The sequence below is a fragment of the Melanostigma gelatinosum genome (assembly GCF_949748355.1).
Source record: "Melanostigma gelatinosum genome assembly, chromosome: 9".
NCBI classification, from domain to species: Eukaryota; Metazoa; Chordata; class Actinopteri; order Perciformes; family Zoarcidae; genus Melanostigma; species Melanostigma gelatinosum.
This window is the reverse complement of record NC_136642.1, coordinates 1,136,107-1,149,763: the sequence shown is the minus strand read 5'-3', so window position 1 is coordinate 1,149,763 and position 13,657 is coordinate 1,136,107. Positions and strand designations below refer to the sequence as shown.

The window sequence follows — 13,657 nt, the reverse complement described above, 5'->3', positions numbered from 1 at the left end:
GGTACAGAGACAGACACAGTTATAGAGACAGACAGGTACAGAGACAGACACAGTTATAGAGACAGACACAGTTATAGAGACAGACAGGTACAGAGACAGACAGTTATAGAGACAGACAGGTACAGAGACAGACACAGTTATAGAGACAGACAGGTACAGAGACAGACACAGTTATAGAGACAGACAGGTACAGAGACAGACAGACAGGTACAGAGACAGACAGTTATAGAGACAGACAGGTACAGAGACAGACAGTTATAGAGACAGACAGGTACAGAGACAGACAGTTATAGAGACAGACAGGTACAGAGACAGACAGCTATAGAGACAGACAGGTACAGAGACAGACAGGTACAGAGACAGACAGTTATAGAGACAGACAGGTACAGAGACAGACAGGTACCGAGACAGACACAGTTATAGAGACAGACAGGTACCGAGACAGACACAGTTATAGAGACAGACAGGTACCGAGACAGACACAGTTATAGAGACAGACAGGTACAGAGACAGACAGTCATAGAGACAGACAGGTACAGAGACAGACAGGTGCAGTGACAGACAGACAGGTACCGAGACAGACACAGTTATAGAGACAGACAGTCATACAGACAGACACAGAGACAGACAGACAGCTCACCTCCAGCAGCCCACAGTCACACTCCTCCCCCGTCTCCACGTACAGGTTCCCACAGCGAGGTCCTCCCAGCAGACGGTCTGGTGTCGGGATGTTGAACAGACACATTCCTCCTCCGTGCAGCAGGCTGACAGACAGGTCTGCAGCGCTGCAGCTGCTGAACTGCTGCCCCGGCATGAAGCTGGAGGTCACAGGTCACAGGTCACAGGTCAGAGGGAGCGAGCACAGACAGATGCGTATAATATATATATATATATATATATATATATATATATATATTAGTGCTGGGCAAGTTAACACGTTAATTTCGCGTTAACGCATTCATTCATTAACGCCGACAATTATTTTATCGCACGTTCACGCATTTTTTAAATTTATTATACTTATCAACTTTTTTTTTTAAACTGAAAGACAAGAGACAATACATACATAACAACAAGAGGATGACAAGAACAGTGGGATAAAGCCAGCAAACATCCTGTAGTCAGCCTGTCTCATGTTTATGGTTTTGCATTAGAGATGTGATGTCCCTTCAGGGTTGCCGTAGAGAAAAGGCTTCCGCTGCTCTGCCTGGAGACGACTGGACATCGCTGGTAAACTCACACACACTCACATGTTAGTGCAGCTCTACGCTGACATTCACCGTAAACTCATTCTAACGCACAGATCGGGAGCGAAGGACGTTGAAAGTTAGCAGAAACATTAACGTGAGACAACATCCGGTTTTCAGAATAAGATGCCAACAAAGTATGAATTATATTCACATTAAGTATGAAACATGCTGCCTGCATCTCGTGAACCAAATGTTATTGCCATTTTGTTCATATAGCAGTACTTTAAAATAAAAGTGCGCAATACACTACTTTATAATTCATTGTTGAACTTTACCATAACAATGAGATTAATCGCAAAAGATCCATGCGATTAATCGTTGCCCAGCACTAATATATATATATATATATATATATATATATATATATATATATATATATTATGTGTGTGTATATATGTATATATTATATATAAGTAGTGGACGTAGTCATCGTGATGTCTCTCATTGGTTTGTGGACTGATGTTTTGAAGCTTTGAGTTCGGCGATTTCACCTTCGCCATCTTTTACGGATGTCGCCATGTTGTTTTATTGCAACCAGCGAACAGGAAGTGACCATATTTGGATTGAGAAGTGACCTGTCAATCACTGTGTAGCCGGGTTAGATATTCTGGTACTGACCCGGTCGACGGCTCCATGATACATCCTCCGAGCCGCCGTTCGTTCTGACAGGAGCAGCGTCGCTCGGCGGTGTCGTGACTCATCCCCAAGTTATGACCGAGCTCATGAGCAACAGTGGAGGCCACGCCCAGAACACTGACCAGGTGGTCCTGAGAGACAGACAGGTGGTCAGACAGACAGGTGGTCAGACAGACAGGTATTCTGCACTGACCCGGGTTAGATATTATGGTTCGGTTTTGGGTTAAATCCACAACATCAAAGCACACTGTTTCCTGTTTCTAAACTTCAAAATAAAAGGTGCTGACTGACCAAGTTGACTCCACCGGACCGGTCTCTGGAGCACATGGACGACTGAGAGGCCATCCCCACCGTGGTGCCATCAAACGAGCCGCCCCTGAGAAACACAAAGTCAAGGCCCGTCACATACCCAGACCGGATCAGAACCAGAAGCTTTTATTTTGTTAACCTACATGACGAGCTGGGCGTTGTCGTGGCGGAGGCGTGGCAGCAGCTCTCTGGTCCTCCAGTCCAGGAAGTGGTTGAGGGTGTCGGTGGGACTCTTCTCCACCAGGATCTTGTCTCGGTCGCTCCAGATCTCCAGACCGGTCAGCGCCACGCGGACGTTCAGAGGACGGTAGAACTGGAGAGAAAAAACAAACACGGCTCGAGTTCTTCTTCTTCTTCTGCACATTTAACAAAGACGGTCAGAGGCCACGGCTCTCACCCAGTCCACCTGATTGGCCACGTCCAGCATGCGGTAGATGATCATCTTATTGTTCTTCTGGTAGTTCAGAAACTGGGAGAACACAGAAATGAACTTCATTATTGTATTATTCATAGTTTTATGACATCACTTTTTATTTCGTCTCAACATCAACCAGATGACATCCATCTGCTTTCAATCAGGTAGTTAATGAGGAGTCTAGTTGTCTCGGGTCAGGCTTGGTTTGGATTGTTTGAGGGTTGTGTGTGAAGGTAAAATCACTGCTTTTGTCAATGGAGTCTGGTGATGATATAGAAACACGTATTTTAAACTCCGACAAGAATCTATATCAGTTGAAGTGAACGCTATATTTAGAATGTTTTCACCTCTTTATCTCGCTGTCAGACTTTCTGACGAGGAACTGAAGTCGCTCTCTTTAAAGCCACAAGACTCCATTGACAAAAGCAGTGATGTTACCTGTTGGTCATGATTCTACTCCTGTGAATCTACTCCTGTGATATCCTGTGTTATATATATAATATATATATATATATATTATATATATATAATATCAGCTGTTTATTACAGATAAACACTGACCTCCTGGTGATCGACCACCAGCACCAGCTCGATGTATTTGGTCTCAGACAGGATGTCTCTCCTCCTCTGCACACAGAACAAAATACATATAAAATACCTCATTCAGATACTGCTGATACTACACAGAGTACTACTCGCAGTACTACTCAGAATACTAACAATGACACCACTGTCCAAAAACTGATCCAGAATCTAGAAGTGAGTTTTTAAAGTGTAATCTTTGACTTCAGCTCCCTGCTGAGTTTGGAGCTCTGTGATTGGACGTTTTAATCATCACTGTAGAACAGACAGACAGACAGACAGATGTAGAGACAGACAGACAGACAGACAGGCATAGAGACAGAGAGACAGGTGTAGAGACAGACAGACAGGTATGAAGACAGACAGGTTCGTGGTCTGTCTCACCCGGTGTGTGTGTGTGTGGAGCGGAGGCACAGCGGCTTGTGAGACTCCACAACCTCTGGCACCGTGGCCCTCCAGAGGGCTGGTGGAGAACAGCAGGTGAACTCCTCCTCCTCCTCCTCCTCCTCCTCCTCCTCCTCTCCCGTCTCCCTCCTCCCCCCCCCCCCTCCCCTGCTGGTGGGGGTGCAGGTCCTCCTGAGGCTGCAGCTCAAAGCTCAGCGTGGAGTTGAAGGCGATGAGGCCGCTGCAGGAGGAAACACAGGAAGGGTCAGTTATCATGAGCATCGAACAGTTGACGTCTTCTGATGACGTCAGCAGACCGGACGTGCCGTCAGCAAACAGGAAGTGATGTCAGGAGACAGGAAGTGACGAACATGAAGCATAAAGAGTGATTACACTAATCCTAACAGGTGGCGGAAATTCAATTTGTAGTTTTACTCCTTTTACTGTACTGTTTGTGTACTTGTACTTTACTTGAATATTTGTATCTCATGCCACATCAGTAATAATTCTAACACATAATTTAGAATCTTCATCATGGTAATGCTTCACTAATAGTATTAATAGTGTTAATACTGTCAATATCTTATTAATAATGTTAATATAATAGTAATAATGTTAATATAATAGAAATAATGTTAATAATGTTAATATAATAGAAATAATAGTAATAATGTTAATATAATAGTAATAATGTTAATATAATAGTAATGTTAATAATGTTAATATAATAGTAATAATGTTAATATAACAGAAATAATGTTAATAATGTTAATATAATAGAAATAATAGTAATAATGTTAATATAATAGTAATAATGTTAATTTAACAGAAATAATGTTAATAATGTTAATATAATAGAAATAATAGTAATAATGTTAATATAATAGTAATAATGTTAATATAATAGTAATGTTAATAATGTTAATATAATAGTAATGTTAATAATGTTAATATAATAGCAATGTTAATATAATAGTCATAATGTTAATATAATAGTAATGTTAATAATGTTAATATAATAGTCATAATGTTAATATAATAGTAATGTTAACAATGTTAATATAACAGTAATACTGTTAATAATGTTAATATAATAGAAATAATAGTAATAATGTTAATATAATAGTAATAATGTTAATATAATAGTAATGTTAATAATGTTAATATAATAGTAATAATGTTAATATAATAGTAATGTTAATAATGTTAATATAATAGCAATGTTAATATAATAGTCATAATGTTAATATAATAGTAATGTTAATAATGTTAATATAATAGTCATAATGTTAATATAATAGTAATGTTAACAATGTTAATATAACAGTAATACTGTTAATAATGTTAATATAATAGTAATAATGTAAATATAATAGTAATACTGTTAATTTCAATATAATAGTCATAATGTTAAAATAATAGTAATGTTAATAATGTTAATCTAATAGTAATACTGTTAATAATGTTGATATAATAGTAATAATGTTAATAATGTTAATACAATAGTAATAATGTTAATATAATAGTCATAATGTTAATAATGTTAATATAATAGTAATAATGTTAATAATGTTAATATAATGGCAATAATGTTGACGTTAAAGGTATCAGTGTTAATAATATGAATGTTTTAATAACAAGTGATAACACTGTTGATGTGTAAGTCATTATGTTAATGTTGAGCGGATGAGTAAATAATAACGAGTGTGTTTTATTCTTTAGTGATGATTCAAAGACTTATGTGAGAATATGATTCATTTATCTTTTGATAAAGAGAAACATTTGCTTCATATTGTGATAGTAAAGGTTTTATAAAGTTTGTTCTCAATAACCAGATTAAGCTAAAGTTCCTAATCCTCCGTGTGTTGATCTGGTTCACAGAGGTCTCTGTGTGGTCCACAGAACTGGACCAGGTCCTCTTCACGTGAGCCTGTACACACTGATCCTCCTGAGGCTGTGAGCCGCTAGAGGTCTGAGGTCAGCTGTGACTGAGAGGTCACAGCTGATCCGGATCGGTTTAAGCCGCAGAGGAACGCCGACGTCGTCACGTTTATTTCTGCTGAGTGCAGCACAGAAGCACAAAGACCTGGACCTCAGGAGATCTGGTTCTGTACAAACCGGATCGGAGGTTCTTTAGGTTTTAAGAAATTTTCTTTCTCTAAATGTGTTTTCTCTGAATGAAGCCGGTCGTGATGTAACCTGTTGCTTGTGTTACGCTCTGATGAGGACACACGTTTGTTTGTCCAGTCGACAAAGGTGTGTAGTGTTTGTGTATTTCTCAGGGAAACAACAACTTAATGATACATTTCTGTAATCAACTCACTATCGGAGGAAACATGGCGACGACAACTTATGAAAGACTGTTTATAGAGAGGGTCAGGAGAAAACTGCACTTCAGCATGTTACTATCATTCTGTTATCTTATTGGTGCTTTTGTGTTGAGATTCATTTGTTTAATGAAATAATCTGATTATAAATAATGTCCTTTATTTCATGCTCTGGGTCAATACTGGATTCTGATTGGCTGCAGGATGTCCATTAATTCCTGAACTTTGTTTCTGAATTTGAATCTTGCTAGCATAACTTTAGCTTTATGCGAACAAAATGTTAGCTTTCTGTTAGCTTTCTGTTAGCATAACTTTAGCTATATGTGGGCATAATGTTAGCATTCTGTTAGCTTTCAGTTAGCATAATATTAGCTTTATGTGAGCATAACATTCGCTTTATGTGAGCATTATGTTAGCTTTCAGTTAGCATAACATTAGCTTTATGTGAGCATAACGTTAGCATTATGTTAGCATTGTGTAATCTTTCAGTTAGCATAATGTTAGCTTTATGTGAGCATAACATTAGCATTATGTTAGCTTTCAGTTAGCATAACATTAGCTTTATGTGAGCATAACGTTAGCATTCTGTAAGCTTTCAGTTAGTATAACATTAGCTTTATGTGAGCATAACGTTATCATTCTGTAAGCTTTCAGTTAGTATAACATTAGCTTTATGTGAGCATAACGTTAGCATTCTGTAAGCTTTCAGTTAGTATAACATTAGCTTTATGTGAGCATAACGTTAGCATTCTGTAAGCTTTCAGTTAGTATAATGTCAGACAGTAGTCCAGAGCAGGTGCTCAGAGCCACTCTGGACTGAGGGTATTAGTACTAAGTGTGTGTATTAGTACTAAGTGTGTCTATTACTAGGTGTGTGTATTAGTACTAGGTGTGGAGACTCACCGGAGTCCGGAGCAGGTGCTCAGAGCCACTCTGGACTGAGGGTATCCTCTGACGTTGCCGTGATAATAACAGTGAGTCTGCACACAAACACACAAACACCTGTCACACAAACACCTGTCACACAAACACCTGTCACACAAACATCTGTCACACAAACATCTGTCACATCTGGAAAACATAACAGAAGACTGTCTCTCTGGCGGTGCGTTCACTGACTCACCACAGGGTCGGCCCTCATAGACACTCCAGTGCCGTTGGGCAGGTAGTAGAAGACGTTGGGCGGTTTGGGCAGCAGGTCACTGAGGGGACACACACACACACACACACACACACACACCTGTAACTCTCTTATGCTCGTGTTGTGTTTAAGGTCACCCTGTAAATCAGAGACTCACTGGTTCTTCTCCAGGTCCAGCAGGAAGAGATGTCCTCCCAGCTCCAGTCCACACTGCAGCCGGTCAGGGTGTCCGTCCTGGAGAGACAGACAGGAAGAAGAACGTCTCTTTATTTACTATCGTGGTGTTCACACAGAAACTGTAAAGGAACAAAAGCACAAACTTCTGATCCATAATCTAGTTAACTTTCATGTGTTCATTTTAAAGTTAATTTGATGTGTGTGCAGCCGTTTTTCATTTGATCACTTCCTTTTCTAGTGCTTTAGGATGGGGGCGGGGCTAAGTACATCCGTCGTCCAATCAGTGAGCTTTCCTGCCTGTTAATGGGGAGCTGCTCTTTGAGGAGGAGAGACTTCCTGTCCAACGCTTTCTCCTCTCAGCTTGACAGGAAGTCAAGGTGTGTGTGTGTGTGTGAGTGAGAGAGTGTGTGTGAGTGTGTGAGTGAGAGTGTGTGTGTAAGAGTGTGTGTGTGTGTGTGAGAGTGTGTGTGAGAGTGTGTGTGAGAGTGTGTGTGTGAGTGAGAGTGTGTGCGTGAGAGTGTGTGTGTGTGTGAGAGTGTGTGTGTGAGTGAGAGAGTGTGTGTGTGTGTGAGAATGAGTGAGAGAGAGTGTGTGTGTGTGTGGGCGAGTAATCAAAGTAAGCTTTTTATTTAATATTTTTCTATGGGGAGGACTCAAGGCCTGCATAGTTCTGTGTTTAGTTCTGTGACCTCAATGTAGGCCTACACATGCCAGTGTATTTCTTTTCTCCTCTTCATGAAAGTTAAAATAGTAATAAAATGTCAATAATTGTCTTTATTCTTGTTCTATTATTTCATAAATACAACAAACTATAGTTGTTGTACATATAATATAACTATATATAAAACGTATATAAGCTGTCATATTGAATAGCTTTTGCGGCTCCAGACACATTTTATTTGGTGGAAAATAGAGCAAAATGGCTCTTTGGACAGTAAAGGTTGCTGACCCCTGCCCTGCTTTATGGTCTGTGTGACTCTAAATGGACCATAATGTACTAAATGAACATCATGCTGTATTGAAGAAGACTTGAAACTAGAGATTGAGACATAAACTCATGTTTACAATGTTTACTGAGGTAATAAATCAAGAGAGACACACACACACATTCTTCTCGTTTCCTCCCGGCCGGGTGGAGTCAGAGCGGGGGAGTTTCTACAGGAAATGATCTCAGAGCTTCTGTCAGCTGCACAGGAAGTGTCCATCCTCTAACCCCCCCCACCCCCCACCCCCCACCCCCCCCAGAGTTCCTGCAGGAAGCTCCTGGTGAAAAGTGTCCACGCTCCAACTTCCTTCCTCTCAGTTATTACAGAGAGACGTTGTGTTCATGAAGGAGAACATAAAGACTTCACTTCCTGTTCCTCCCTCCAGATCCACAGTCTGTTCCTCATTTACTCAGAACGTTAAAACATGTTCCTGACGTTCTCCGTACCGGACACTCTTTATTACAAGAGACCACTGGTCAAAAGACCAGTAAAAGACCAGTTATAAACCACTACAACACCAGTATAACACTGGTACAACACCAGTATAACACCCGTTATAACACCAGTACATCAGTATAACACCAGTACAACACCGGTATAACAACAGTAATAAACCAGTATACCACCAGTATAACACCAGTTATAACACCAGTACAACAACAGTAATGAACCAGTACAACACCAGTATAACACCAGTTATAACACCAGGTATAACACCAGTAATGAAGCAGTATAACACCAGTACAACACCAGTATAACAACAGTAATAAACCAGTACAACACCAGCATAACACCAGTAATAAACCAGTACAACACCAGTATAACACCAGTTATAACACCAGTACAACAACAGTAATAAACTAGTATAACACCAGTATAACACCAGTAATAAACCAGTACAACACCAGTATAACACCAGTAATAAACCAGTACAACACCAGTATAACACCAGTAATAAACCAGTATAACACCAGTATAACACCAGTAATGAAGCAGTCTAACACCAGTGCAACACCGGTATAACAACTAGGGTTGCCCGGTGTATCGATACTAAAAAGGTACCGTGGTACCTGTACGTTAAAAACGATACGATTTTGCATATTTTTAGTATCGATACTTTGTTAAAATAGCGCGATCAGAGCGACGCGCTGCTCGGCTCCCTGTCACGCTGCCTGCAGGCATTGACTGCGAGGGGGCGGGGCTGCGAGGGGGCGGGGCTACCCAGCGCTCACAGCAACAGGCAGCGCTCACTCACAGAGAGCGATGCAGGGGAGACACGCGGGAGCTTTTACCGACCGTCCTCGGCTTCTTGGAAAACAAGATGCCAGAAGTATCGTCTGGAAGTACTTTGGCGATATTGCAGACAGTGAAGGAAAGCCCACTGACCTACAGAGACCCGTCTGTGAAACGTGTTTCACAGCCACAGAGACCAAGTGAGGCAACACGTCTAACATGACAAAGCACCTTTCAGACAGACACCCCCAACCTTTCAAAGAACGACGGGTCAGCAAATGTGATTATAAGCATGAACACCCCCAAGCTCACCTATACACAGCTAACACGAGGAGCCTTAGCCTAGTTTGACAACAAGCCGATATGATCATGAGGTCACAATGCACACACACGTGCACTAAATGAAACACAATTCATGCAAAATGGCTCCATGCTGGTGGATCTTCAGCGAATTCATTTTATTTTTAGTTAAGGAAAAATAATTATTCCATGAATTAAGATAAAATATGAAGTGAAAACATCAAACTCACTATGCAGTAAATTAAGCATTGTTTACCCCCCCCCCCCCCCCCACTCCCACAGACAGTCAGACAGAGTCAGCAGAGTCAGCAGCAATCATGGCACCTTGTAGTTTATTGTGCACCAGTAATAAGCCAGTACAACACCGGTACAACACCGGTATAACACCAGTACAACACCAGTACAACACCAGTACAACACCAGTAATAAACCAGTATAACACCAGTAATGAAGCAGTATAACACCAGTACAACACCGGTATAACAACAGTAATAAACCAGTACAACACCAGTATAACACCAGTATAACACCATTCATAAACCAGTATAACACCAGTACAACACCGGTACAACACCAGTATAACACCAGTTATAACACCAGTTATAACACCAGTACAACACCAGTAATAAACCAGTATAACGCCAGCACAATACCGGTATAACACCAGTAATAACACCAGTATAACACTAGTACAACACCAGTACACCAGTTATAACACCAGTACAACACCAGTACAACACCAGTACAACACCAGTATACCAGTTATAACACCAGTACAACACCAGTATAACACCAGTTATAACACGAGTACAACACCAGTATAACACCAGTTATAACACCAGTATAACACCAGTAATGAAACAGTATAACACCAGTGCAACGCCGGTATAACAGTAATAAACCAGTATAACACCAGTATAACGCCAGTATAACGCCAGTATAACACCAGTATAACACCAGTTATAACACCAGTAATAAACCCGTATAAACCAGTACAACACCAGTAATAAACCAGTACAACACCAGTTATAACACCAGTTATAACACCAGTAATGAAGCAGTATAACACCAGTTATAAACCAGTATAACACCAGTGATGAAGCAGTATAACACCAGTAATAAACCAGTACAACACCAGTTATAACACCAGTTATAACACCAGTAATAACACCAGTATAACACCAGTGATGAAGCAGTATAACACCAGTTATAACACCAGTACAACACCAGTATAACACCAGTTATACACCAGTAATAAACTAGTATAACACCAGTTATAACACCAGTAATGAAGCAGTATAACACCAGTTATAAACCAGTATAACACCAGTGATGAAGCAGTATAACACCAGTAATAAACCAGTACAACACCAGTTATAACACCAGTAATAAACCAGTAATAACACCAGTATAACACCAGTGATGAAGCAGTATAACACCAGTTATAAACCAGTATAACACCAGTAATAAACCGGTATAACAACAGTAATGAACCAGTATAACAGTAATAAACCAGTATAACTCCAGTTATAACACCAGTATAACACCAGTTATAACTAGGGATGGGTATTGTTTGGGTTTTTTCCGATACCGGTGCTAAAACGGTGCCTGAACCGATACTTCTTTCTTCAAATTGAACAATATATTCACTGTTTAAAGTATACTATTAATATACATAAATACAAAACACTTGGCTTCAAACTACAGCTTCAAACTTTTTAACTGTGAACAATATGATCCCAGTGTGATGACATCACCACTGGTCTGAAGGCCTGACCTCTGACCTCTCGGGTGTCTGACCTGCAGAGCTTCGGTGAGGCTCCTCCTCTTTCCGTCCACCAGGACGAAGGGACGCGTTCTCTCCAGTAGGGGATGCCGTCTGTCCACACCTGAGGACACAGACAGACAGGTAGACTGGGTAGACTGGTAGACTAGTAGACTAGGTAGACTGGTAGACTAGTAGACTAGTAGACTGGTAGACTAGTAGACTAGTAGACTAGTAGACTGGGTAGACTAGTAGACTGGGTAGACTAGTAGACTGGTAGACTGGTAGACTGGTAGACTAGGTAGACTGAGTAGACTGGTAGACTGAGTAGACTGGTAGACTAGGTAGACTGAGTAGACTGGTAGACTGAGTCTACTAGTAGACTGGTAGACTGGTAGACTGGTAGACTAGGTAGACTGAGTAGACTAGTAGACTGAGTAGACTAGTAGACTGGTAGACTGGTAGACTGGTAGACTAGGTAGACTGAGTAGACTAGTAGACTGAGTAGACTAGTAGACTGGTAGACTGGTAGACTGGTAGACTAGGTAGACTGAGTAGACTGGTAGACTGAGTAGACTAGTAGACTGGTAGACTAGGTAGACTAGGTAGACTGAGTAGACTGGTAGACTGGTAGACTAGGTAGACTGGTAGACTAGTAGACTGGGTAGACTTTAAAAACGTTTCCTTCAGATTTAACAAAACAAATATTAAAAATATGAATATTAAGATAGTTTGTTTATGTTTATGTTCAACTGTAACTTTACTTTATAAATCCTGAAAATGTTGAATACATGTAATCAATATTTGTAAGTATTTTCCTTCTCCAGAGTGAATCGATCAATAACACCGATCAAGTTTTGGTTTGGAGACAAACAGAAAATAAATAAAGTTTTGTAAGTAAACCAATGACGTCGGTCAGTTAACAGTAGCACGTTTACGTTTCTGTTACCTGCAGTCAGTCTGTCGGTACCGTCCGTCTGTCCATCCTGCGGTGCGTTCAAGGACCGGGCGGCAGTGAACGCACCACCGCTGAGCAGCAGCAGCAACACAGCAACTCCATTCATCCTCTCTGCGTCACCGGCAACAGGTTGCTGGTGTTTGGAATATGTGTGTGTAGGTGTGTGTGTGTGTGTGTGTGTAGGTGTGTGAGAGTGTGTGTGTGTGAGAGTGTGTGTGTGAGAGTGTGGGTGTGTGAGAGTGTGAGAGTGTGGGTGTGTGAGTGAGTGAGTGTGTGTGTGTGTGTGTGAGTGTGGGTGTGTGAGTGTGTGTGTGAGAGTGTGGGTGTGTGAGTGAGTGAGTGTGTGTGCGTGTGTGTGAGTGTGTGTGTGAGAGTGTGGGTGTGTGAGTGTGTGTGTGAGAGTGTGGGTGTGTGAGTGTGGGTGTGTGAGTGAGTGAGTGTGTGTGTGTGTGAGAGTGTGTGTGTGAGTGTGGGTGTGTGAGTGAGTGAGTGTGTGTGTGTGTGAGAGTGTGTGTGAGAGTGTGGGTGTGTGAGTGAGTGAGTGTGTGTGTGAGAGTGTGAGAGTGTGGGTGTGTGAGTGAGTGAGTGTGTGTGTGTGTGTGTGAGTGTGTGTGTGAGAGTGTGGGTGTGTGAGTGTGTGTGTGAGAGTGTGGGTGTGTGAGTGAGTGTGTGTGTGTGCGTGAGTGTGTGTGTGAGAGTGTGGGTGTGTGAGTGTGTGTGTGAGAGTGTGGGTGTGTGAGTGTGGGTGTGTGAGTGAGTTAGTGTGTGTGTGTGTGTGTGTGAGAGTGTGTGTGTGAGAGTGTGGGTGTGTGAGTGTGGGTGTGTGAGTGAGTTAGTGTGTGTGTGTGCGTGTGTGTGAGTGTGTGTGTGAGAGTGTGGGTGTGTGAGTGTGTGTGTGAGAGTGTGGGTGTGTGAGTGTGGGTGTGTGAGTGAGTTAGTGTGTGTGTGTGTGTGTGTGAGAGTGTGTGTGTGAGAGTGTGGGTGTGTGAGAGTGTGGGTGTGTGAGTGTGGGTGTGTGAGTGAGTTAGTGTGTGTGTGTGTGTGAGAGTGCGTGTGTGAGAGTGTGGGTGTGTGAGAGTGTGGGTGTGTGAGTGAGTGAGTGTGTGTGTGTGTGTGAGAGTGTGTGTGTGAGAGTGTGTGTGTGAGAGTGTGAGTGTGTGAGTGAGTGAGTGTGTGTGAGAGTGTGTGAGAGTG

General features: G+C 41.5%; 1 protein-coding gene across 5 annotated transcripts in view; it reads right to left on the bottom strand.

Annotated features, from left to right (window-relative positions):
- adam15 (ADAM metallopeptidase domain 15) overlaps positions 1–13,657 on the bottom strand; it is a 36,047-nt gene extending 22,390 nt beyond the window's left edge. For 4 of the 5 annotated variants that reach the window (XM_079274962.1, XM_079274958.1, XM_079274959.1 and 1 more), the window contains exons 1-12: positions 12,455–13,273; positions 11,541–11,629; positions 7,202–7,278; positions 7,027–7,105; positions 6,807–6,883; positions 3,577–3,817; positions 3,172–3,237; positions 2,593–2,664; positions 2,339–2,508; positions 2,178–2,262; positions 1,869–2,017; positions 641–818 (exon numbers count right to left, since the gene is read on the bottom strand). In XM_079274962.1, the coding sequence (XP_079131088.1) occupies positions 641–818; positions 1,869–2,017; positions 2,178–2,262; positions 2,339–2,508; positions 2,593–2,664; positions 3,172–3,237; positions 3,577–3,817; positions 6,807–6,883; positions 7,027–7,105; positions 7,202–7,278; positions 11,541–11,629; positions 12,455–12,569 (1,398 nt within the window). In that variant the 5' untranslated portion in view covers positions 12,570–13,273. Of the gene's footprint in view, positions 1–640; positions 819–1,868; positions 2,018–2,177; positions 2,263–2,338; positions 2,509–2,592; positions 2,665–3,171; positions 3,238–3,576; positions 3,818–6,806; positions 6,884–7,026; positions 7,106–7,201; positions 7,279–11,540; positions 11,630–12,454 lie in introns of all 5 variants that reach the window. The other variant, XM_079274960.1, reaches the window with a different exon arrangement.